A 26,488-nucleotide genomic window follows, 5' to 3' on the forward strand; every position below is an offset into this window, starting at 1 on the left:
AAGAGGATAATCAGGAGACATGGGTGCAGGCAGTCCATGCTTGTCTTTGAGTCTCTCAGAAAGAAGGTGCCTAAAGTTCAGGGGCCTTGTAGTCGTTAGAAGTTAGGTCTCCCCCATCCCCACAAAAGCCAGAGATCCTTAAGCGCATGTGGGCAAAGCACAAGGACCGGCGTAAGGATCCCGGTTCAAACCCCCAGCCCCCCACCTGCAGGGGAGTCGCTTCACAGACGGTGAAGCAGGTCTGTAGGTATCTGTCTTTCTCTCCCCCACTCTCCATTTCTCTCTGTCCTATCCAACAATGACATCAATAACAACAAAAATAACTACAACAATAAAACAACAAGGGAAACAAAAGGGAATATATATATCAGAGATCCATAGCACCAAGGGATTGACACTTCAGCATATCAGTCCTAAACTGGTTCTTAGGCTGCCATGAAAGGCAGACAGTCTTTACGAGTAATCCATGTCACCCAGGTCTTGCACACAGATGACAGCCCTCAAAGTCTTGCTGGGCCAGCACTGGAGTTTATGGACTTGTCCACGCAGGAGTTTTCTGTGGAGCTGACTGGATGCAGTGCATCACAGCAGCTAGTGAGACATTCTAGCTCAGGTCTAAATTTATGGATATTTCCATCCCTCTGTATGGACTCCAGATAGGGAAAAGGCTTTTATTTCTGAGCACCTATTTTATTTATTCATTGACTCACGGGCTCACTTTATTGAAAATTTTTTTAATTATCTATTTATTGGACAGATACAGCCAGAAATTGAGAGAGAAGGGTGTGATAAGATAATTGAGAGAGGTGGTCCGGGAGGTGGCGCAGTGGATAAAGCATTGGATTCTCAACCATGAGGTCCTGAGTTCAATCCCCAGCACCACATATGGCAGCGTGCTGTCTGGTTCTTTCTCTCTCTGCCTATCTTTCTCATGAATAAATAAACAAATTCTTTTTTAAAAAAAAGATAATTGAGAGAGAAGGAACTGGGGACTTGAACCCAGGTCCTTGAGTATTGTAACATGTGTGCTCAACCAGGTACTCTACCACCCTGCCCCCATTGGAATTTTTAGTAAACACTGAGGAAAGTTTAGAAAGCTTATGGAAACTTGGGGGGGGGGATGGTGGAAGTGACAGATAAGAAATACTTAGTGGGGAGGGTGGTGGTGCACCTGGTTGAGTGCACATGTTACAATGTTCAAGGATGGACCTGGGATCAAGCCTCTGATTCCCACCTGGAGGAGGAAAGCCCTACAAGTGGTGAAGCAGGTCTGCAGGTGTACCTCTGTCTCTCTCTCCCCCCTTTTTTTTTCCCCTTGCCTCCAGGGTTATTGCTGGGGCTGGGTGCCTGCACTAAGAAGCTACTGCTCCTGGAGGCTTGTTTTTTCCCCTTTTGTTGCCCTTGTTGTTTATCGTTGTTGTGATTATTATTGTTGTTATTGCTGTTGTTGTTGGATAGGACAGAGAGAAATGGAGAGAGGAGGGGAAGACAGAGAGGGGGAGAGAAAGACACCTGCAGACCTGCTTCACAGCTTGTAAACCGATAACCCCCCCTCCTCTGCTCTGCCCTGCCCTGCCCCCGCAAGTGGGGAGCTGGCGGCTGGAACTGGGATCCTTATGTGCGTCCTTGCGCGGGTCTTTGCACTTGTACAGTGTGCACTTAACCCAACCCGGTGCGTCACTGCCCAGCCCCCTCGCTCCCTCTCTATCACCCCCTTCCCTCTCAATTTCTAGCGGTCTCTGTCCAATAAATAAATAAAGATAATTTTTAAAAACTTGGGAGTCGGGCAGTAGCACAGCGCGTTAAACACACATGGCGCAAAGGCAAGGACTGGCGGAAGGATCCTGGTTCGAGCCCCCAGTTCCCCACCTGCAGGGGAGTCGCTTCACAGGCGGTGAAGCAGGTCTGCAGGTGTCTGTCTTTCTCTCCCCCTCTCTGTCTTCCCCACCTCTCTCCATTTCTCTCTGTCCTATCCAACAACAATGACAACAATAATAACTACAACAATAAAACAAGGGCAACAAAAGGGAAAATAATAAATATAAAAAAAATTTAAGAAGATAATAAAATAGGGGCCAGGTGGTGGTGCACCTGGTTAAGCACACACACTACAGTGTTCAAGAACCCAGGTTCAAACCCCTGGTCCCCCCCTGCAGGGGAAAAGCTTCACAAGTGGTGAAGCAGGGTTGTAGGTGTCTCTCTGTTTCTCTCCCTCTCTCCCTACCCCTTCCTTCTCAATTTCTCTCTGTCTCTATCCAATAATAAATAAAGTAAAATAAAAATATTTTTTAAAAAAGATAATAAAATAAAAAAACCTTAAAAATATTTAGAGTACAACGAGGCAGATGTGAACAGATGAGTAAAGTGGAGAAGATGGATGTAAAAACTAGAGCTATAAATAAATAAATAAGTACATTTAAAGAAAAAAAATTTTTTAAGCTAGAGCCCAGCTTCAGGCTTGAGTAAGAAGAGGCTTTTCACAAATGGCTGCCTACAGTTAACTAGGTGAGGAGAGGGAGCAGGCAGCTCCTAGCAGAAGGAACCACATGTGAACGGATGTTGAAAAGATGAGAGAGTCTCCCTTTGTGAGACAGATAATTCCAGATCCACACGAGTTGAGAGGATTAACACAGTCACAATACAGAATGTGGAGTGGGGGGAGTGGGAGATGAAATAGAAAAGTAAAATATTGTATAAGTCTGCATAAGTGCTGTTATTATAAAGCTGTCTCCAAATGGCCTGTAGCAATTATTCTAAAATGCACAACAGCTGTATTTGTCCCCTTTCTGCCGTTGCTGAAATTTACACTGTCACCGCTCCAGGAGGAAGACTTGGCACTAATGATAGGCTGGCTGACTATGGCTGGAGTGTGACAGACCTCTAGTTAGAGAGCCCTTAAAAACTGAGCAGAGCAGTGGGGAAATGGAACGCGCTTCGGAAACCAAAGTCGATGTAGCCAGAGCGCCTCCTTGTGGCAGTCATCGCACTTGCAGCCCCAGAAAACCCAACATTTTTATATTATAGTGAGCTTTTTTTTTTTTTTTTTGCATGAGGCCTCTAAACATGCCACCCAAGATCTCCCTGCCCTCAAACCCCCTTAGCTCTAAACACCCCCTTCTTCAGGTTCCCAACATCAACTCACAATAACCTTTCTGGTTTACCTCTACCAACCAGTTTCTTTCTGCTTACTTTCCTATGCTTGTGCCTCCAAATTATTTTATTTTTATTTATTCCCTTTTGTTCCCCTTGTTGTCTTATTGTTGTTGTTGTTGTTATTGCTGTTGTTGTTGGATAGAACAGAGAGAAATGGAGAGAGGAGGGGAAGACAGAGTGGGGGAGAGAAAGACAGACACCTGCAGATCTGCTTCACTGCTTGTGAAACAATGCCCCTGCAGGTGGGGAGCCGGGGCTCGAACCGGGATCCTTACACCGATCCTTGCGCTTTGCACCACCTGTGCTTAACCCTCTGCACTACTGGCCAAACTCCCACACTTCCAAATTATATATATATCTCCATCCTCCAGGGTTATCGCTGGGGCTCGGTGCCTGCATTACAAATCCACTACTCCTAGGCCATTTTTTCCCCATTTTGTTGTTGTTATTGTTGCTACTATTGTTGTTGCATAGGACAGAGAGAAATAGACAGAGGAAGGGAAGACAGAGAGGGGGAGAGAAAGACACCTGCAAACCTGCTTCAATACCTGTGAAGTGACCCCCCCCACCCCAGATGGGAGGTGGTACAGTAGATAAAGCATTGGACTCTCAAGCATGAGGTCCTGAGTTCAATTACTGGTAGCACATGTACCAGAGTGATGTCTGGTTCTTTCTCTCTCTCCTCCTAAGAAAGAAAGAAAGAAAGAAAGAAAGAAAGAAAGAAAGAAAGAAAGAAATAGAGAGAGAGAAGAGGAGGCCAGGCAGTGGTGAACCTGGCTAAGTGCACACATTACAGTGCATAAGGACCCAGGTTCAACCCTCTGGTCCCTACCTGCAGGGGTAAAGTTTCATGAGTGGTGAGCCAAGGCTACAGGTGTCTCTCTGTCTCTCTCGCTCTCTTTCTCCCTCTCCCTTCTCAAATACTCTCTCTCTCTCTCTATATATATATATATATATATATAAACAATAATAAATAAAAATATGTTTTTAATTAATTAATTAAAACCTAGATTTAAGCTATTATAGAAGGATGAGATCAGGGCTCTTGCTTCCATAAAGCTGAGGGAGCCAAAGTTGTGATTTCTCTCCTTCAATTCGCATGACAAGTTCCAGCTGAAGAAGTAGTATTTTCCTGAAGCTTTTTCGCTTCTCTCTTTTTTAAAGGATATTTTATCATAGTGCTTCTTTTTTATTTATTTATTTATTCACTTTTGTTGCCCTTGTTGTTTTATTATTGTCGTCGTTGGATAGGACAGAGAGAAATGTAGAGGAGGGGAAGACAGAGAGGGGGAGAGAAAGACAGACACCTGCAGACCTGCTTTACCACTTGTGAAGCGACTCCCCTACAGGTGGGGAGCCTGGGGCTCGAACCAGGATCCTTGCGCTTTAACCGGTTCCGCTACCGCCTGACTCCCTTTTGTTTGCTTCTCTCTGAGTTGCACAGAGCAGCTCTCTAATATGATGGCCCTCACATGTACTCCTTTTTTTTTTTTTAATTTTTACCAGAGCACTCTTCAGCTCTGGCTTATGGTGGTGCGGGGGATTGAACCTGGGACTTTGGAACCTCAAGTCTCTTTGTATAACCATTATACTATCTACCTCTGCCCCTCACATGGACTTTCTTTTTTGCCTCCAGGGTTATTGCTGTTACACAGTACCTGCATTATGAATCCATTGCTCCTAGAGGCCATTTTTACCCTTTTGTTGCCCTTGGGTTTTTTATTGTTATTATTATTACTGTTGTTGTTGTTATTGCTGTCATCATTGTTGGATAGGACAGAAATCAAGAGAGGATGAGAAGACAGAGAGGGGGAGAGAAAGATACACACTTGCAGACCTGCTTCACCGCTTGTGAAGCCACCCTCCTGCAGGTGGGGACCTGGGGGCTCAGAGTGGGATCCTTAATTGGTCCTTGAGTTTTGCGCCATGTGTGTTTAACCCGCTGCACTACTGCCCAGCCCCCCACAAGTACTTCTTACAGCAGCTCCCACTCACTCTACAGGCTGAGGCTCCTCCCCTCAGTGGCTGGAGTTCCAGTCTACTTAACTCACTGTTCCTGTGCTGTTCAGTGGATCACAGTAAACATTCTAACACCTACCTGTTTCAGAACTTCAGGATTCTTACCTTAGCCATCCAGGGCCTGAAATTCATTTTAAAATTTTTCAAGAAAAAGACAGAGGTCAGGCACTGCTCCAGCATCTTTGGAGTCCCAGTGGTTTGGTCTTGGTTACTCTCTGATGAGGTGTATGTGTGTGTGTGGGGGTGAGCCCTCACACATGGAAGGTTCTTGCTCTGTGATGGTGCTACTTTTCCTAGTCTCCAGGTCTAGAATTCCAGTCCTTTTTCCTGTGGGGACTGAAGGTAACATATAAAATCCCATTAGTTTTTTTTTTCTAGATTTGTTTTTTATTCATTACATATGACAGACAGTGATACACAAGAGAGAAGAAACACACACAAGCCCAAGAGACGCCACTCCAGTACATGTGGTGCTGGGGATGGAACCAGGAACCTGAGATATGAGAGTCTGTCTGATGCTGTACTGGTTAAGCTATTTCCCCAGTTGAGGCTTGCCTTTATTTTTACTTTTATTATTATTTTTTTTTACCAGAGCACTGTTCAGCTCTGGTTTACGGTGGTGCGGGAGATTGAACCTGAGACTTTGGAGCCTCGGGCATGAGAGTCTTTTTGCATAACCATTATGCTATCTACCCTCCGCCCTTACCTTTAGTTCTAACCCTTTTGCAGTAACAATACAATATTTTCCCTCCCTGTAATTCCACTCTTAATCTCAATCTCTTTGGCCCCCAGGCATGAGGATATCACAAAAGTGAAAATCCAGTGAACCCTTAGAATGGTGGAGGGATGGGCAAGCAGGGGGGGACAGTTCAGATAGTGATCTGACCTAGAGGTGCACTGTTTCCTTTGTTTGTTAATGCTTGGCTAGGGGTCTGCCTTTACACTTTTTAAAAAATATTTGTTTATTCCCTTTTGTTGCCCTTGTTGTTTTATTGTTGTTATTGATGTTGCTGTTGTTGGATAGAACAGAGAGAAATGGAGAGAGGAGGGGAAGACAGAGAGGGGGAGAGAAAGAGAGACACCTGCAGACCTACTTCACCACCTGTGAAGTGACTCCTCTGAAGGTGGGGAGCCGGGGGCTCGAACCGGGATCCTTACACCAGTCCTTCCCGCTGTGATACCGCCCGACACCTGCCTTTTCACTCTTTCTGTAAAGCCTCTGGAAAATCCCACAGTTAAGATTCTCTAGGACCACTGCTTATGTTCAAGAGGAAGCTGCTCTATGAGTAGGCTGGCCACACACTTCATCATCTCAACCTGGAAGTTCAAGAGCCACTAATAAACATGATGGGAAACTGGAAGAAACTGGAATTCCCCTAAGAAAACCAGAACTTGTGGTTGCAGTTTATAGCTAGTCTTCTGACTAGATGCCCAGAGACTCCCAATCTCTTTCTTTTGGCTTTTCTTGTCATTATTTAAATTTTATTTATTTACTTATATATTGGCTAGAGACAGAGATAAACTGAGAGAGAAGGGGAAAAATAGGAAGAGAAAGAGATACACCTGTAACACTGTTTCACTGCTCCCGAAGCTTTCCCCCTGCAGGTGGGGACTGGGGGCTTGAACCTGGGTCCTTGTGCACTTAACCAGGTACTCCATTAATTAGCCCCCTATTTTACTTTATTTTATTTTATTTTTGATACAGACAGAAACTGAGAGTGACAGGGTATATAGAGAAGGAGAGATAACTGCCAAAAATAAATAAATAAAATAAAATCCCCCTCCCCCGTAAGGTCGCTGTGTATTGTTTATTTATTTATTTATTTATTTATTTTCTGACCAGAGCACTGTTCAACTCTGGTTTCTGGTTGGGGATTTTGGAGCCTCAGGTACAAGGGTCTCTTTGCATAACCATTATGCTATCCCCCCCCCCCAATCCTTATGGATTGTAACGTGTGCTTTACCAGATGCACTGCCAGCCCCCCTCCCTGTCTTTCCTAGCTCTAGTGACGCAGCCTCAAAGAAGTCTGTCTCTCTCCCAAATTACTCATCTTTCCCAGACAGAGTTTCTCCAAACCTGGATCATCTTATCTGGCTATAGAAAGAGAACTATACTCCTCAGCTTAGAATCCTGGCCCTATCTTTATTAGGAGAAAGATCACAAGCAAATTATTTAATTTTCTGTGGAGTTTTTCGGATTTGTAAAGCAGATATAATAGCACTTACTTCATGAGGTATCCCGAGTATAAAAGAAGCCCATACACTTCTCCTCATAAAGTTCTTTTTTTCTCTGGAGTCGACTATCAGATGAGACTGAAATGGCTTTTGCATTTACATGTCAATTTAAAACAAAATTTCAAGAATGCTCAAAATAGTGAGTCTAGTGAGTCTTATATACACATTAGTGTCTTTGGATCCTTCAGAGAAATGCCCAGGAGTATGATATTTCCATTTTTAGCTTTTTGAGGTAGTTCCACAGTGGTGGTACCAATTTAATTACCATCAACAGTGTTCCAGAATTCCTTTTTAAAATATTTTAATTTATTTATACATGAAGGAGAGAAAGAGAGAGAGAGAGAGAGAATGAATCAGGCATCACTCTGGTACATTTGCTGAGATTCCAGTGCTTTATCCACTGTGCCACCTTCCTTTTTTCTTCACATCCTAGCCAACACTTACTGTTTCTATTCTTTTTGACATAGGCTCTTCTCATTGTGGTTTTTCTCTTTCTTTGTTGTTGTTGTTGTTGTTGTTGTTGTTACCCTTTTTATTATCTATTGTTGTAGTTATTATTGTCCTTGTTGATGTTGTTGTTGTTGGATAGGACAGAGAGAAATGGAGAGAGGAGGGGAAGACAGAGAGGGGGAGGGAAAGATAGACACCTGCACACCTGCTTCACCGCCCATGAAGCGACTCCCCTGCGGGTGGGGAGCTGGGGCTGGAACCAGGATCCTTCCACATGTCCTTGCGCTTTGCACTATGTGCGCTTAACCCGCTGTGCTACCGCCCGACCCCCTTTCTCTTTCTCCCTTCCTTCCTTCCTCCCTCCCTTCCTCCCTTCCTTCCTTCCTTCCTCTCTTTCTTCCTTAGTTTTTATTTATAAAATGGACACACTGACAAGACCATAGGATTCTTCTTCTTCTAGCGTTTGCCAGACCATAGGATAAGAGGAGTGAATTCCACACAATTCAATGCACCAGAACTCCATGACCCAATTCCCTCCCCTGATAGCTTTCCTACTCTTTAATCCTCTGGAAGCATGGACTTCCCTGGGCAGACAACCCCACCATGTATCCTGGAGCCCCGCTTCACCAGATCCCCACCCCACTGGGGAAAGAGAGAGACAGGCTGGGAGTATGGATCAACCTGTCAATGCCCATGTTCAGCAGGGAAGCAATTACAGAAGCCAGACTGCCCACCTTCTGCATCCCATAATGACCCTGGGTCCATTCATTGTGGTTTTCCATCTGCACTTCTCTAAACAATGAAGCTGAGCCATCTATATATCTTCTTTTTTTAAAAAAAAAATTTATTCCCTTTTGTTGCCCTTGCTGTTTTATTGTTGCAGTCATTACTGATGTCATTGTTGTTGGATAGGACAGAGAGAAACGGAGAGAGGAGGGGAAGACAGAGAGGGGGAGAGAAAGACAGACACCTCCAGACCTGCTTCACCGCCTGTGAAGCGACTCCCCTGCAGGTGGGGAGCCGGGGGCTCGAACCAGGGTCCTTACCCAGTCCTTGGGGCTTTGCGCCACATGCGCTTAACCCGCTGCGCTACTGCCCCACTCCCTCTATATATCTTCTTTGGAGAAGAGTCTTTTGCCTACTTTTGTGGGTTGCATTTTTAAAGACAAGTTTATTAGTTATTGCTGCCTCATCTAGTCTTTCAAATTCTGGGCATTTGAGAAAAAAGAGTTTGCATTCGAAAATGACAATCTATTGTTGAATATTGCTTTTGGAGTCTCTATAAAAAGAATTAGATTGTGTGTCATCTTTTATTATTTGCTTTCCAGACCATAGCACTATGTTCTGGAGACTCATCCAGGATGCTGTATAGCTGTAATTCATCCATTTTCACTGCTGTATTACGTTTCACTGAATAGCTATACAAAAATTATCAACTGGGGGGGTTGGGCGGTAGTTAAGCACACATGGCACAAAGCACAAGATCCAGCTTAAGGATCCCACCTACAAGGGGGGGGGGGTCCATTCACAGGCGGTGAAGCAGGTCTGCAGGTGTCTATCTTTCTCTCCCCCTCTGTCTTCCCCTCCCCTCTCGATTACTCTCTGTTCTATCTAACAACAACAACATCCACAACAACAACAATAACATCCACAACAACGATAAAAAACAACAACAACAAGGGCAACAAAAGGGGAAAAAAAAATAGCCTCCAGGAGCAGTGGACTTGTGGTACAGGCACCAAGCCCCAGCAATAACCTTGGAGGCAAAAAAAAAAAAGTTATCAACTATACTGTTGGCATAATGTCATTTTACTGTTAATACTGTTTTGTCTGCTGCTATTAATTTTTATGGGGTATAGACCAGGAAGTGATGGTGGGAAAAAAATCCTGGACACTCAAGCATGAGGTTCTGATTGAAATCCCTGGCATTACATGTGCCAGAGGGATGCTCTGGTTCTCTTGCTACCCCTTGGTAGTTTACTTATTATTTTTATTTATTTATTTTTTGCCTCCAGGGTTATTGCTGGGACTCAGTGCCTGCACTATGAATCCACTACTCCTGGAGGCTATTTTTTCCCTTTTGTTGCCTTTGTTTATCATTGTTGTTATTATTATTGTTCTAATTGTTGTTGGATAGAAGAGAAAGAAATCAAGAGAGGAGGGGAAGGCTGAGAGGGGGAGAGAAAGAGAAACACCTGCAGACCTGCTTCACCATTTATGAAGCGATCCCCCACTGCAGGTGGGGAGCCGGGGAATCGAACCAGATCCTTATACTGGTCCCTGCACTTTGCGCCATATGTACTTAACCAGCTGCTCTACCCCTGGCCCCCAGTTTGTTTGTTTAATTTAATTTAATTTTTTCCCTCCAGGGTTATTGCTGGGGCTCGGTACCAGCACTACATATCCACCGCTCCTGGAGGACATTCCCCCTCCCCTATTTTTGTTGCCCTTGTTGTGGTTGTTATTGTTGCTATAGTTTATTTATTTTAAAAAAAAACTATTATGAGGCCAAGGAGGTTGTTCATCAGGAGAGTGCATACTTTGCACATGTGAGGTACTTGGCTTGATTCTACCACCACATAAAACAAGAAAGACAGAAACAAATGAACATTGTAAATGACTGAGCAAGGCTAGTCTTTCTCCCTCACAACTGTAAAAAATGTGTTATGAGGACACAGAGAGAGAGAAGGTGAATTCTGGAAAAAAAACACTCAAGATTTTTTCCCCAGAATACTTAGGAAAGGAATTGGAGGCCTTGGGAGTCGGGCTGTAGCGCAGCGGGTTAAGCGCAGATGGCGCAAAGCACAAGGACCGGCATAAGGATCCCGGTTCGAACCCCGGCTCCCCACCTGCAGGGGAGTCGCTTCACAGGCAGTGAAGCAGGTCTGCAGGTGTCTTTCTCTCCTCCTCTCTGTCTTCCCCTCCTCTCTCCATTTCTCTCTGTCCTATCCAACAACGACAACAACAATAATAACTACAACAATAAAACAACAAGGGCAACAAAAGGGAATAAATAAATAAAATAAATATTAAAAAAAAGGAATTGGAGGCCTTGAAGCATACACATCTTTAGACTTTAGTAGTGATGTTAAATTGGCTTCCAAAATAATTTTGCTAACTTGTGTGTCTAATTTAAGAAATTTCCCTTATCCCCAAAGGATAGACATTCTGCAGCTAATGTTTTAAACATTTTTGCCTTTCCATGTAAGTCTTTAATCCACCTAAAGTTGACTTGTAAGATAGGAGTGCAATACTCATTATGTAATGTTCTTCTACTGTTTCCCAATTCTATTTTTTTTAAAAATTTATGTTTTATTTATTATTGTATAGAGACAGAGAGAAATTGAGAGGGAAGGGGAAGATAGAGAAGAGAGACAGAGAGACACTTGCAGCCCTGCTTCACCACTCGGGAAGTTTTCCCCCTGCGGGTGCGGACTGGGGGCTCGAACCTGGGTCCTTGTGCACTGTAATGTGTGCACTTAACCAGGTGGGCCACAGCCTGGCCCCAGTTCCCAATTCTTACGAGTACTTATTATTGTGGTATTTTTCAAATTGCCAACTACATGCATAAAATGGATATATATATTTAATATGTATATATCAATATTTTATTTTATGTATTTTATTATGTATTTATATTATTTTATTTTATATATTTTAAGATTTTATTTATGAGAAAGATAGAAAGAAGCAGACATCACTCTGGTACATGTGCTGCTGGGGATTGAACTCGGGACTTCATGTTGTCCAATTCTTTAACCACTGCGCCACCTCCCAGACTACTAAAATGATGTCTTTTTTTTTAATTGTGTGTTCCTGATTTCCAGTGTGTCTATTTGCTTTTCATATACCTGGTTTTTCCTTTCTGTGATCTTCGCTTAAGCTATGGGCTCTTTCTTCCATTGTATTATCTTTATCCTATAATTTGTGTGTTTTAATTAGTTTATTCTTTTTTCTTTTTTCCCCCAGAGGGGTGACATTCTGGTTTCTGGTGAGAATGGGGTTTGAACCTGAAGCTCTTCTGCCTCAGAGCCCATGTGCAGAGCCACTATACCAGGTCAACATTCTGCTTTAGTTTATTCTTTCAACGTATTTATTCATTAATGAGAGACAGAGAGAGAGACAGAGAGGGTAGGAGAGACACCACAGCCCCTCCAATGAGGTAGAGGCCAGGCTTGAACCCGGTTCACGTGTATGGCAAAGCAGCACAGTATCCAAGTGAGCTATTTCTCCAGCTTGAAGAGAAACACTGATATAACTGAGGTTATGAACCTATTCCTTTCATGAGCTACTTTTTCTGTGTGTCATTTAAGAAATTTCCCGTATCTCCAAAGCACAGAGATTCTTCAACAAAAGCTTTCAAAATTTTTACTTTTTCCTGTAAGTCTTTAATGTACCTAAAATTGATTTGTGATATAAGATAGTTCAAGATTAATTTTTTAAAAGAATTTATTTATTTATTCACGAGAAAGATAGGAGAAGAGAAAGAACCAGCCATCACTCTGGTACATGTGCTGCCGGGGATTGAACTCAGGACCTCATGCTTGAGAGTCTAGTTCCTTAGCCACTGCGCCACCTCCCGGACCACTCAAGATTAATTTTTATAGTTATACTTGTCTGAGTACCAGCATTAAAGTCCTTCCTATCCATACTAATAGTACTAAGGCATCAAAAATTCTTCTCTGCAGAAATAGGATTATTACTTACTGCTTCTTTTTTTTTAAATATATTTTTGTAATTTTATCTTCCCTTTTGTTGCCCTTGTCTTTTTTTTTTTATTGTTGTTGTAGTTATTGTTGTTGTAGTTGATGTCGTCGTTGTTGGATAGGACAGAGAGAAATGGAGAGAGGAGGGGAAGACAGAGAGGAGGAGAGAAAGACAGACACCTGCAGATCTGCTTCACCACCTGTGAAGCGACTCCCCTGCAGGTGGGGAGCCGGGAGCTCGAACCGGGATCCTCATGCCGGTCCTTGCGCTTAGCACCACCTGCGCTTAACCCGCGGCGCTACCGCCCGGCTCCCTGCTTCTTTTTTTAATTTCTTTTTATTTTATTTTATTTTATTTTATTTATTTATCAGAGAGAAAGATAGGAAGAGAGAGAGAGAAAGTGAGAGAACCAGACATCATTCTGGTACATGTGTTGCTGGGGATCGAACTCAGGACCTCATGCTTGAGAGTCCAATGCTTTATCCATTGTGCCACCTCCCGGATCACCTTACTGCTTCTTTATTTGGGGCTAAAGTTATTTTCACCTTCTTATAAAAGGAAATTTGCATTCCAAGAATTCAAGTTTTCAATTCTGAAGACTTTTGCTGGGTAATAACAAAATTATTTTAAAGCTTTTTTATTTTAGTGTTTCTCTGTATTTGAGATGGGGGATATACATGGAGGAAATGTGAGTTTGTTACTTTAAATATGTAGGTAAAATACTTCTAAAATAGGGAGTCAGGCGGTAGTACAGCAGGTTAAGTGCATGTGGCACAAAGTGCAAGGACCGGCAGAAGGATCCCGGTTTGAGTCCCTGGCTCCCCACCTGCAGGGGGAGGTCGCTTCACAGGCAGTGAAGCAGGTCTGCAGGTGTCTTTCTCTTCTCCTGTCATCCCCTTCTCTCTGCATTTCTCTCTGTCCTATCCAACAACAACATCAATAACAACAATAATAATATCTACAACAAAAATAAAATACTTCTAAAATAAAAATTGAGGTGGGGGGCAGGTGGTGGTGCACATTACTATGTGCAAGGGCTCTGGTTCAAGCACTAGGTCCCCACCTACAGGGGAGAAGCTGCAGCACTCTCTCTTATGTTCTCTCTCAATCTCTCTCTTTCTCTCCCTCTCTCCATGCCTTCTAACCTTTCTCTCTGTCTATATCTAAAAATTTCTCTGTCTATATCTAAAAAAGCAAAGAAAAAACAATGAATATGAACTCACTAACTTTACTCAAAGTTGTTGCAATTCTTACACTGCATTTGGCAATAGTACAGAATGGAAGACCAGAAACCCATCTATTTTCAGCTAGCAAAATGCAAGCTCTTCCTGAAATATTTTCTAAAGACCTAGCATTTAACTGTATATACCCAATACTTCTTTAACCTAAGGGTTAGGACAGAAATATCCACATTCTTTCCTCTATGGTAAGAAGGTCAATAAGAACAAACCCTTAAGGACATTACTGACCAGGGAGTCGAGCGGTAGCATAGTGGGTTAAGCACACATGGTGCAAAGCACAATGAAGGAAGGATCCTAGTTCAAGCCCCTAGCTCCCCACCTACAGGGAAGTCCCTTCAGAAGTGGTGAAACAGGTCTGCAGGTGTCTCTCTTTCTCTCCCTCTCTCTGTCTTCCCCTCCCCTCTCCATTTCTCTCTGTCCTATCCAACAATGATGACATCAATAACAACAACAACAACAACTACTACTACAATAATAAAACAACAAGGGAAACAAAAGGGAATAAATAACTAAGTAAATATTTTAAAAAGGACATTACTGACCAGATCATTCCTGAAAAGAACCCAGAGCTCCAAGAACAGTCACAGCTGTCAGTTAGTTGTAGTCATCAGCTTTCAAATTCATTTGCTCCGAAGTCAGCTGCGACAACTATTTAAAGAATGAAGATGAGAGGAATTAGTATATATGTCATATATATGGCACAAGGACCATCATAAGGAGACCGGTTTAAGCCCAAGCTCCTCACCTGCAGGGGGTCACTTCACAGGCGGTGAAGCAGGTCTGCATGTGTCTTTCTCTTCCCCCTCTCTGTCTTCCCCTCCCCTCTTGATTTCTCTCTGTCCTATCCAACAACAACAATGACAATGATAACAATAAATATAACAAGGGCAACAAATGGGGAAAAAATGGCCTCCAGGAGCAGTGGATTTGTAGTGTAGGTTCTGAGCCATAGGGATAACCCTGGAGGCAAAAGAAAAAAGTTACTATCTTTATTTATTTATTGGGTAGAGACACATAGAAATCAAGAAGGAAGGGGGGAACAGAGAAGGAAAGAAATATCTGCAACACTGCTTCACCACTCACAAAGCTTTCCCCTTGCAGGTGGGGATGGGGAGTCAAACCCGGGTCCTTGTGCATTGTAACATGTGTGTTCAACCAGGTGTGAAACACCCAGCACAGAAGTGAGATATTTTTATAGACTACAAATTATACCTTAAGTTTGCATTAAATGAGAAACAGAGATATAAATTCATTGATTATGAAAATAACTGAGCATTGGAACAAAAAACTTTTATAGGAAAGAAAAGGAACACATTTCAACTACTTCTTTGTGTTAATACTTTGAAAATTGGGGTTGGGGAGATAGCACAATGGCTATGTGAAAGATTTCCATGCCTGAAGTCCTGAAATCTCAGGTTCAATTCTCAGTACCATCATAAGTCAAAGATGAGCAGTACTTTGGTCACAAAATAAATAAGGAAAAGTTACCCTGGACTACTAAAAAAAAAATGTCTATTATCTGCCATCCTTATTTATGTTTTCCTCAATACTCTTGAAATTATTATTAACTAATCATGAAATTATTCTGAAGCCTTCATATATACCATTTTGTGGGGTATTTTTAATTTTTCATCTTTATTTATTTGATAGAGACCATCAGAATTTTGAGACGGAAGGGAGAGATAGAGAGGGAGAGAGAAAGGAGACACCTGCATCCCTGCTTCATCACTTGTAGAGCTTTCCCCCTGTAGGTGGGGACCAGGGACTCCAAATGGGGTCCTTGAGCATTGTAACATGTGCGCTCAAACAGGTGCACCACCACCTGGCCCCTGTGGGGTTGTTTTTGTTTTTGCCATCAGGGTTATTGATGAGGCTTGTGACTTGCACGATAAATCCACCACTCCAGGGGGACTTCTCCCCCGCCCCTTATTTAATAATATAGAAAGAAATTGAGAGAGGAGAGGGTGATAGGGAAAGAGACCGAGAGAGACCTGCAGTACTTGCTTCACCACTCATGAAGCTTCCCCAATGAAGGTAGGAAACAGGGGATTCAAAACTAGTTCCTTGGGAGTCGGGTCGTAGCACAGCGGGTTAAGCGCACATGGCACAAAGCAGAAGGACTGGCGGAAGGATCCCGGTTCGATCCCTGGCTCCCCACCTGCAGGAGAGTCACGTCACAGGCAATAAAGCAGGTCTGCAGGTGTCTATCTTTCTCTCCCCCTCTCTTCCCCTCCTCTCTCGATTTCTCTCTGTCCTATCCAACAATGACATCAACAACAATAATAATAACCACAACAAGGGCAACAAATGGGGGAAAAAATAGCTTCCAGGAGCAGTGGATTCACCGTGCAGGCACTGGGCCCCAGCAATAACCCTGGAGGCAAAAATAAATAAATAAATAAATAAATAAAATAAAAAAACAATAAAAAAAAACTAGTTCCTTGTATATAGTAACAAGTGTGTTTAATTAGGTGCACCACTGCCTGGCCCCCCACATAAAGGTTTTGTTTGTTAGTTTTGAGGAATGAGTAGGACTTTTCCATAGGGACAGTAAATGTTTGATGATACCTACTTGTGGTATCTGATCACCATGAAGCTTGCCTGCTGATGGCCAAGCACTGACATAGACAGTTCATAAAACACTTTGGTTTGACAAGGTGTCTCTAGCTGGATGCCATGTCTAGAACCAGGTGGTCATTAAAATCCAGGACACTAAGAGGATTTATCAGATTGAAAGCCACAAAAGGATTAGATCCACTCTATTAGGTCTGGAACTCTGCCTCTAGACATATCAGAAAGATGTCTCATTGAAACTCAGGGCCAAAGAAAGGGAAGCAACCTTAATATCCAATAGACATACAACTGGATAAAGAAATTATGGGGTAGGGCAGGGGTGGACAGCATAATGGTTATACAAAGAGACTCTCATGCCTGAGGCTCTGAAGTCCCAGGTTCAGTCCCTTGCACCACCATAAGCCAGAGCTGAGCAGTGCTCTGATTAACAACAACAACAACAAAAAGTAAATAAAATAAATAGTTTTGAGATCTGGGAGGTGGTGCTCTGGATAAAGCATTGTACTCTCAAGCCTGAGGTTCTGAGTTCAATCCCCAGCAGCACATGTACAAGTATGATGTCTTGTTTTTTCTCTCCTATCTTTCTGATTAATAAGTAAAAAAAAAAAAAAAAATCTTTTTAAAAAAGAAATAATGGGGGTCGGGCAGTAGCATACCAGGTTAAGCACACGTGGTGCAAAGCACAAGGACCGGCATAAGGATCCCAGTTCGAGCCCCCGGCTCCCCACCTGCATGGAGTCACTTCACAAGCGGTGAAGCAGGTCTGCAGGTATCTAACTTTCTCTCCCCCTCTCTGTCTTTCCCTCCTCTTTCCATTTCTCTCTGTCCTATACAACAATGACGACAGCAATGACGACAGCAATGACAACAGCAATAATAACAAAAACAATGATAAACAAGAGCAACAAAAGGGAATAAATAAATAAAATAAATATAAAAAAGAAATAATGGGATATATACTCAATGGAATACTACTCTACAATTAAAATAATGATATTGTGTCTTTTGGGACAAAATAGATGGAACTAGAGGTGATTGTACTTATTGAAGTTATATAAGGAGGTAAGGACAACTACCAGATGGTTTTGCTCATATGTAACTATAGAGAACTGAAACACAGAAACTTACAGAAAACGGGGGGGGGGGGGGCATGGGCTGAGTGATAGCACACCAGGCTGACCACACACTCGTTACCATGAGCAAGGACCCAGATTCAAGCCTCTGGTCTGTACAGAGGCAAGTTTCACAAGTGGTGAAGCAGTGCTGCAGGTGTCTCGCTCACCCTTATCTCCTTCCCGTCCTTAATTTCTGTCTCTAGAAAAAAAAAAAAAAGGCAAACTATCTAAGGTTTTGTGAGAACTAAGGTGGGGGGATGACAAGATTTTCATTTTCTTTCTTTTTAAGAATGTATTTATTTATTTATTTATTTATTCCCTTTTGTTGCCCTTGTTTTATTGTTGTAAATGATGTCGTCGTTATTGGATAGGAGAGAGAGAAATGGAGAGAGGAGGGGAAGACAGAGAGGGGGAGAGAAAGACAGACACCTGCAGACCTGCTTCACCGCCTTGTGAAGCGACTCCCCTGCAGGTGGGGAGCCGGGGGCTTGAACCGGGATTCCTTCAGCGGGTCCTTGCACTTTGCGCCATATGTGCTTAACCCGTTGTGCTACCGCCCGGCTCCCCAAGATTTTCATTTTCATGGGTGGGGTGTGTAACTGTGCCCCTGTAATTTTATAACCTTGTAAACCATTATTAAATCATTAACAAAGACCAAAAAGAAGAAGAAAATCTTACAAACATAAATCCAAGAAAACCCCCCCCCCCAAACCAAAACCTCAGCGTCTAGAGTTTATTTGTCAAATGACCTGCACATTACTTTTCAGAGACTATGAAAGGTCCCCTAAGGAAATATTCATGAGAAAGGATTACCGGTTTCCACCAAGCCACTGGCCTAGGTGAAAGAAGCCATTTCCCAACAGGAAGGCGCCAAGATCAGACTGGCTCCCCAGAGACTTGGAAGTCTACAGGAAGAGCGAGTGCTCTCTAGTGATGCCCGGTAGCAACTGAACTAGACTGAGAAATCGCTTTACGAAGACTGGGGGGAGGGCACACCCGGTTAAACGCACACATTACAATGTGCAAGGACTGGGGTTCAAGGCCATGGTCCCCACCAGCAGGGGGAAAGCTTCAAGAGTGGTGAAGTAGGGCCTGCAGTTGTCTCTCTGTCCCTGTCTCCCCCTCCCTTCTCAATTTCTATCTAACAAATATATATATATATATATCCCTATCCCAGGCTGAGGAGACAAAGCCATAAGCAATGAAAAGTCTCACCATCAGGTTCAACCGACAGCAATGCCACATGCTAAAACTGAGCCATGTTTTGGTCTCTCTTACCCCATCGCTCATGAAAATTCACAAATAATAGTGGTCCAGGAGGTGGCACAGTGCATAAAGCATCAAACTCTCAAGCATGAGGTCCTGAGTTCAATCCTTGACAGCACATGTACTAGAGTGATGTCTGGTTCTTTCTCTCTTCTATCTTTCCCATTAATAAGTAAATAAAATAAAAATTAAAAAAAAAACAAATAAAAATTAACAATCCCACAGCCATCAGATGTAAGCACAGTGTCAATATTCTGGACCGTGGAAGATTCTGCTCACTCTTCCCATTCACCTGCCCGGGTTTGAGGAAAGAGGCAGAAGGCACAGGGGTCTGAGTTTTCAGGTGATCAGGGGTTTCCTGGAGCTGCACTCGGCTCACACAAGGTCTGGACGGGTTTGCGGGCAGCACTGCAGGCTCACAAGGACATCAGCAAGAGCTCAGGACAGGCTCCCGCCACCCAGACAAGGCTCACGGGGTTGGTGCCAGCTCGGGGGGTGTCCTGCCTGTAACGTGGCCTCGCAGCGCCCCGCCTGTCAATCAATGTCAAAGCCTGCAGGCCACAACTTCCGCCAGATGGCTGCAAATACAAGGTGGTGGGGACCCCTCTTTCCAGGCCAGCCTAAAACTCTGGCTCCAAACCTCACAGAACCCCGGGACATGTCTGTCTCAACTCCAGAGTCTCCAATGAGAGGACTTCTAATGGCGAGCCCGGCCCCGGGGTGAGCACTGCTCTCAGGGGGCGATGAACTCACGTCCTGAGTCGGGGGTGTTGCGGGTGGGGGGGTGTGTGTCTCCCCAGCCAGGAGGTCCCTAGACAGGGTCCCCAAATGGGGGCGGCTTTGACTCGTCTGTGAGGAAGCGCGAACCATGGTGAGTCCTCGTGGTGAGGCCTGTCAATGACCAGGTTTGGAGAAACAATTAGGGACACGGACGCTGTGCCAAATGCATTTTGTGAGAGCAAAACCGCCCGGAAATGGAACGTAACTGCCTCCGGCGGCGAAACTCACGATGAGCCGCTGGCAGACTAGAGGTGCGTGTGAAGAGATAGCTGGAGGGGGGGGGGGGCGGGGGGGGCTTGTCACGTGACTGGCGCCGGGTCAAAGCCCAGCGTGCGCGGGAGCACGCACAGAGGCTCGACCATCGGCCGCGCGCTTTTGTGTGCGCGCGCAGGTCGTGGGCGGGGCGCGTGGGCCGAGCCTGGGGCGCGCTCGGGGCGGGGGCGGGGCCCGGACGGGGGCGGGGCCTCGTACTGCGAGGTCGGCCTCACGGCGGTGGCGGGAGGCAGGAGGCGGGAGGCGGGGGACCCGCGGAGGGGGCGCCTCGGCCATGACTGCGGAGCTGCAGCAGGACGACGCGGCCGGAGCGGCCGATCGCCACGGCTCGGTGGGCTCCGCGGCGGCGATTGGGTTTGCGGGGGGGGGGCGCGGGCTTGGGGTCCCGGGCGGGAAGGGGTGCGGGGCGCAGGCCTCCGGGGCTGCGGGAGAAGCCGGGGCCGGGCTGTGGCTCCCCAGGGAGGCTGGGTCCCTTTGCAAGGCTCGGGGCCGCGATCGGGCTGCTCGCCCCCTCGGGGGGTCGGGGAGGCTGAAGTTGCAGGGGGACTGGGGATTTGTGCACGGCAAAAGGGGAGGGGGGGGTTGCTGCCACCAGGACACCGCACAGAAGACAACTCTCCTGGGCCCGGATCGAGGGCGAGAAACTTCAGGGGGCCGCTCGGGAGGTCTTCGGGTTCTTTTTTTAAAAATTATTTGCAAATCCGTTTCATGGCGGTGTTGTTGGAAAGAGTATGAAAGACCCAGTTATTGAACTGAAAGGCAGGACTTGATCACCTGGTGAAAGACCCGGGGTTCCTGGTTAGCACTTCTGATCTGTCTCCACTCTTAGACGCTTTTTAAATGTTTTAAAAACACCCCCTCCCCCGTCGTTCCCTCCATCACTTGGTGGTGTTGAAGGAAGGGGGCGGGAGGAGGAACAGCTCGATGAATAAAAGGTATGCTGATCATGCTTTCCTATTCCTACCAAGGAGATTGAAATCAATACAGATCTCTGGGGCGAGTGAAAGAATACTGGGTTTGGGTGGGGGGGGGGGGCTAATGTCTCAGAGGAAACTTGGGATGTGGGCAATTTGAGAATGTCTTCTACTGTTACTTTGGAATGTTATAATTTAGCACTACTTCCTCACTTTTCCACTACCTCCTGCACTTTTCCAAGACAGGCTTCAGAAATCTGTGCCAAGTATTCAAATAGAATTTCCATAAACTGTTTACAAAACAAAACTGATAACTTCCTGAGAAGACTTTAAAGCCTCTTGATTCGTTTCCTGCATTCATAAGGTGGTGTGCTTTTTTTTTTTTTTTTTTTTGAATTGCTAGTGAAAGGTACCAAGACCGCAAAAATGAAAGTTTGTGGATGGTGTTTATTTTGTATGCTGCTGTTTTTTTTAATTCCCCCCCCCCCCACACACACACACACACACGAGTATTGCTCAGTTCTGGCTTGTGGTGTTGGGGACTGAACCTGGGACATAGGAGCTTCATGCATGAAAGTCGTTTGCACAACCGTTTTGCCGTCTCTCCTGACCCTACCTGTTGCTGCTTTTCTTTTTTATTTTCCTTTCTCTCTTTTCAGATTTTTAAAATTATATTTACTTATTGAATAGAGACAGCCAAAAATTGAGAGGAGGAAGAGACGGCTGGGTAGAGAGACAGACACCTGCAGCCCTGCTTTACCACTTGAGGAGCTTTTCCTCTGCTGGAGGAAATTGAGGGCTTGTACCTGTGTCCTTGTACACTAACATGTGCACTCAACCAGGTGTGCCCTCCTCTTTCTTTTGACACTTTTATTATTTTATTTTATTTATTGGATAGAGACAGAAATCAAGAGGGAAGGGGAAGATAGTGATGAAGAGACAAGACACTTGCATCACTGCTTCACCACTCATCAAGTTTTTTCCCAGTAGGTAGAGATGGGGGCTTGAACTCAGGTCCTTGCACATTGTAACATGTGCATTCAGCCAGGTGCACCACCAGGCAGCCTCCCCTGCTGCTTTCTATAGTGGGGACATCTTTGTTGAGTGTTGACAAAAGGCCCATTAGCATCTGATTCAGGGTCTTTTTTTGCTTTAGTTTCAGAGATCAGATCTATTGTTTTTAAAGCAGTGACTTAATAACAGGTGGGGAAACCCAAGCTTTGAGGCTGTCTTGTTGATTTAGAAAAGAGACTATTTCAAGGGAGAGCAAGTCATATTTAAATCTGTGGGGATTCTGTCACAGCCCATGTGCTTGTTTATGAAGGGTCTCTGTCATAGTGGGAGTGACTAGTTCTCACTCACTGCCTCAGCACTGTCTGGTTGGAGATGGGATGTGAAGAGTTTGATGAGGTCTTACAGAGAAGTCATAACTATTTTTGGAAAGCTTGGTATTCAGGTGGCTGGGTCTGGCCAGAGTAGCCTGTGTCCTGCCGACCTGCTGGGTGATGACATTTACAGTTCTTCCTAGCGATCCCTCCTAGACTGACAGCAATGATAAGCTTGAAATGCCTGTAAACCTTTGCCCTTTTTGGGTTTTGTTGGAGTAAAAATGTTTGAGGTGAGCAGGCCGGGTAAAAAGACTCTTCTGCAGAGGGAAAGAATCTTTCACAGCTCAGAGGAACGGCGTGTGATGACTTCTACCTCATCTTGCTAAGTTTTCTGTGAGAAACTTAGTGGCCTCTGATGTGAAATCTCTGAAGCATTCAGCATGTCCCTTAAAAGCTCTTTAATTGTTCTGGGGGGGGGGGGGGGGGAGAAAAGCTTGCCTCTCCTGACTCAGAAGCTATTTAAAACTTAGAATGCCTCCCTGCCCTTATTGGTCAGTTGTACCAAAGGCAGCCAGAACCCTTTATAAGCCTCCCAAGAATTCTACTGAGAGAGCTATAGTGCTCTGGAAATGGGTTTTCAGTATATTCTCAAATCTAAGCTATTATACTTCTGATAGCACTAAATTCTCCAGCCGGCAGACTGATACTCAAAATCTCTAAAGAGGTGACAACAGTCTTTTAGTCAAGTCTGGTCTCAGGTCAAAAACCAGCAGCAACTTACTCTGTTATGGTAAGAACTCAAAGATAGATCAATTCTAATAAATCTGTCATCTTTAGCAATTGTGTCCATCACACTTTTGTCCAGGAACTGTATGCAAACCTGCCAGTTTCAGTAAGAAATTTAAAGTCTCTTTTTGCTTTCTGTTGACTGAGCAGTTCTTGGTTTCATCCTATCTTGCTTCAGTGTGACTTTTTCAAACACTAGTAAGTTAGTACCTGACGGGTTGCTACAACCTTCCTGACCTTCTTGGCTACAGTTACTGCTCACACAGGGCCCACAGTATTTGTTGAAGGAGGGCCATTTCACCAGGCAAGATGTCTCCTTGTGTTTTGTTTTTAATCACAGAAATCCAAATGGCAAGGGGTGGGGCAGGGAAATAATGATACAATGGTAGTAGTAACTAGCATTGAGCATGGACTGACTATATTCGAGGCCTGGTAATCAGAGTCTGCTGTGTTCTCTCATTACTTATGACAAGTCCATGAAGTCTTATGAGAAAGAATTTTCATGTAGTGACTTTACAGGAGGGGTTCAGATGGTGGTATACTCAGTTGACTGCACATGTTGCAGGTACATTTAAGTGGTGAAGCCCTCTCTATCTCCCCCTTTTTAAAAAATTTTTTTAAATCTTTATTCCCTTTTGTCACCCTTGTTTTGTTGTAGTTATTATTGTTGTTATTGATGTCGTTGCTGGATAGGACAGAGAGAAATGGAGAGAGGAGGGGAAGACAGAGAGGAGGAGAGAAAGAGAGACACCTGCACACCTGCTTCACCACCCGTGAAGCGACTCCCCTGCAAGTGGGGAGCCGGGGGCTCAAACACCGGGATCTCTATACAGGTCCTTGCGCTTAGTGCCATGTGCACTCAACCCGCCACACTACTGCCGGACTCCCTATCTCCCCCTTTCATCTCAAGTTTCTCTCTGTCTCTATCCAATTAATGCAGGAATTAAAAATATTTTAAAAGTCGTAAAAATAACTGGGAATTTATAATTTAAACATTAATGGTAATTGTATATGACTCATTTAAGTGTGCTCAGCTCATTTAGCTCTTGCACAAATTTAATAATTTTAACAACTACGAGGTGGGGGTAGATAACATAATGGTTATGCAGAGACTCTTATGCCTGAGGGTGCAAATTCCCAGGTTCAGTCCCCCCTACCACTATAAATCAGAGCTGATCTATGGTAAAAACAAAACAAACAAACAAACAAACAAAAACCCCAAAACACTTCTAGGTAAGTAATTTGCCCTAGTCACCTAGCCAGTAGTCATATAGCTAGGGGTGAACCCAGGCAATTCTGACTCCAAGGACCCAAGTTCTTTTTTTTTTTTTTTTTTTAAGAATTTATTTATTTATTTATTCATGAGAAAGATAGGAGGAGAAAGAGAAAGAACCAGACATCACTCTGGTACGTGTGCTGCCAGGGATTGAACTCAGGACCTCAAGCATCAGAGTCCAATGCTTTATCCATTGCGCCACCTCCCGGATTGCAGGCCCAAGTTATTCTTGATCCTAGTTAATGAGCCCCTTACCTTGGAGGCAGAAAAAGTTCTCTCTAGAAACTGGTGTGTGTGTGTGTGTGTGTGTGTGTGTGTGTGTGTGTGTGTGTGTGTGTGTGTGTGTGAAACAGTTCTCTCTAGAAACTGCTGGGGTGTGTGTGTTGTGCATGCGTGCACACACCAGGTTTTGCTCTGGCGGTTGGTGCTACTGAAGGTTGAACTTGCGACCTCTCCAATGCAAGTTCTGTTTGCTGCTCCTATGTTCTATCCCCAGCCCATCTGTACCTGACATTTTGAACTATGTATATCCCTTCTGTTCTTCTAAATACTCTTTTCTACTTTGGCTGAACTTGGTGCTAAATAGAGCACTCTGTCTCCTGTTACTATTTTCCCGTTCTGCATCTTTGTTCTCTCTATGGAGGAGGTACCCTTTCCCTCCCTTCTTTTTTAGAGCTGAGTCTCCATCCATGGTGGCTGGGGCCTTTTCTGATTACAGCCTTGGGGGAGGATGCTGCTGGCATGTAGTGGGAGGAAGCCACAGCTGTTGCTGAATACCGCACTACAGTATAGCACACACACACACACACATATACACCCCCCAACAAAACCAAACCAAATCAGATTGTTGTCTGGCCCTAAGTGTACTGTGCTTGAGAAACTCCAGTCAAGTAATGTCTCCTTTTACCTACATAAATTCTCTTGGTTCTCCTTTATCCTAATCTTTAGGCACTCTCATTGTCTTTTGTTCCCTGGAGACTCACACTCTGGTCTGAGGACCAGGGCATCTGCTCCACCCAGGAGACTTGCACACAGTGTGGAGACAGCCAATCTGCCTTATGACTGTACTTGGGTGTTTGAGACTGTCAGGGCTCAGTGTGAGTTATCAAGGAAAGGCAGGACTACTAGTCCTGCCTCCCTCCCTCACCCAGAGCACTGTTCAGCTCTAGTTTATGGTGGTACAGGGGATTGAACCTGGGACTTTGGAGCTTTGGGCATGAGAATCTCTTTGCATAACCATTATGCTATCTCCTCTGCCCAGCTACTTCTTTATTTTTTATTTTTTATATTTATTTATTTTCCCTTTTGTTGCCCTTGTTGTCTTTTTCTAATTGCTGTTGTTATTACTGATGTCGTCGTTTTTGGATAGGACAGAGAGAAATGTAGAGAGGAGGGGAAGACCTGCTTCACCGCCTGTGAAGCTACTCCTACAGGTGGGGAGCCGGGGACTCGAACCGGGATCCTTACATGGGCCTTTGCACTTCGTGCCACCTGCACTTAACTCACCGTGCTACTGCCTGACTCCCTGCCCAGCTACTTCTTTCTTACAACTTTTTATCTCAGGAAAATTCACCTTGGAAAAGATGTTTGAATTTCTGTAGCACTGCTTCCACATCTGGTGAGTCATGACCAGGCTTAGAGAGTTTGCCTAGTGGGCAAATGCTCTCTGCCAGCACCCTGGCCTCAGGCTGCCAGTTCACCTTTACAGCCCTGTTAGTGTCAGGACTAACTCAACTTCCTGAGCTCTCCTGCTTGGACCTTTGAACCCCAAGTCACTCTGGCTTTCCTGCCTTCTCCTCTAAGGGGCACCAGCCTGTTTACTTTCTCTGCTTCTTTCATGAACTGTTTCCAATTATACATGTGTAACCCTGAGATGCAAATGACTTCTACCTTTATTTTCAGACTTTTTTTCCCTCTTGACAAACTCTTTGCAAGGTATGAACTATGAAAACTGAGAATCAAATTCTTTTTTTTTTTTAAAATATTTATTTATTTATTTATTTTCCTTTTGTTTTTGCCCTTGTTGTTTTATTGTTGTAGTCATTATTGTTGTTGTTATTGATGCCTTCGTTGTTGGATAGGACAGAGAGAAATGGAGAGAGGAGGGGGAGACAGGGAGAGAGAAAGATAGACACCTGCAGACCTGCTTCACCGCTTGTGAAGCGACTCCCCTGCAGGTGGGGAGCCGGGGGCTTGAACCGAGACCCTTATGCCGGTCCTTGTGCTTTGCGCCACCTGCGCTTAATCGCTGCGCTACCGCCCGACTCCCGAGAATCAAATTCTTAAAGTAGACTTTATATTAAGGGCCTAGTAAGAGATTTTACTTTTTCTTTAAATAATATTTTTTTGGGGATTCATATGTTTAATTCAT

The 26,488-nt window shown here is 44.4% G+C and overlaps 2 protein-coding genes across 12 annotated transcripts in view; one reads left to right on the top strand and one right to left on the bottom strand.

Moving 5' to 3' along the window:
* HTR3B (5-hydroxytryptamine receptor 3B) overlaps nt 1-20,089 on the bottom strand; it is a 73,125-nt gene extending 53,036 nt beyond the window's left edge. Inside the window, exon 1 of the mRNA XM_060179878.1 lies at nt 19,900-20,089. Coding sequence (XP_060035861.1) covers nt 19,900-20,089 — 190 coding nt within the window. The remainder of the gene's footprint in view (nt 1-19,899) is intronic.
* Nucleotides 20,005-26,488, top strand: part of USP28 (ubiquitin specific peptidase 28) — a 61,180-nt gene continuing 54,696 nt past the window's right edge. For 6 of the 11 annotated variants that reach the window (XM_016195335.2, XM_060180037.1, XM_060180036.1 and 3 more), the window contains exon 1: nt 20,014-20,144. In XM_016195335.2, the coding sequence (XP_016050821.1) occupies nt 20,088-20,144 (57 nt within the window). In that variant the 5' untranslated portion in view covers nt 20,014-20,087. Of the gene's footprint in view, nt 20,145-26,488 lie in introns of all 11 variants that reach the window. The other 5 variants (XM_016195339.2, XM_016195341.2, XM_060180034.1 and 2 more) reach the window with 4 other exon arrangements.

The sequence above is a fragment of the Erinaceus europaeus genome, chromosome 20 (genome assembly GCF_950295315.1).
Source record: "Erinaceus europaeus chromosome 20, mEriEur2.1, whole genome shotgun sequence".
NCBI lineage: Eukaryota > Metazoa > Chordata > Mammalia > Eulipotyphla > Erinaceidae > Erinaceus > Erinaceus europaeus.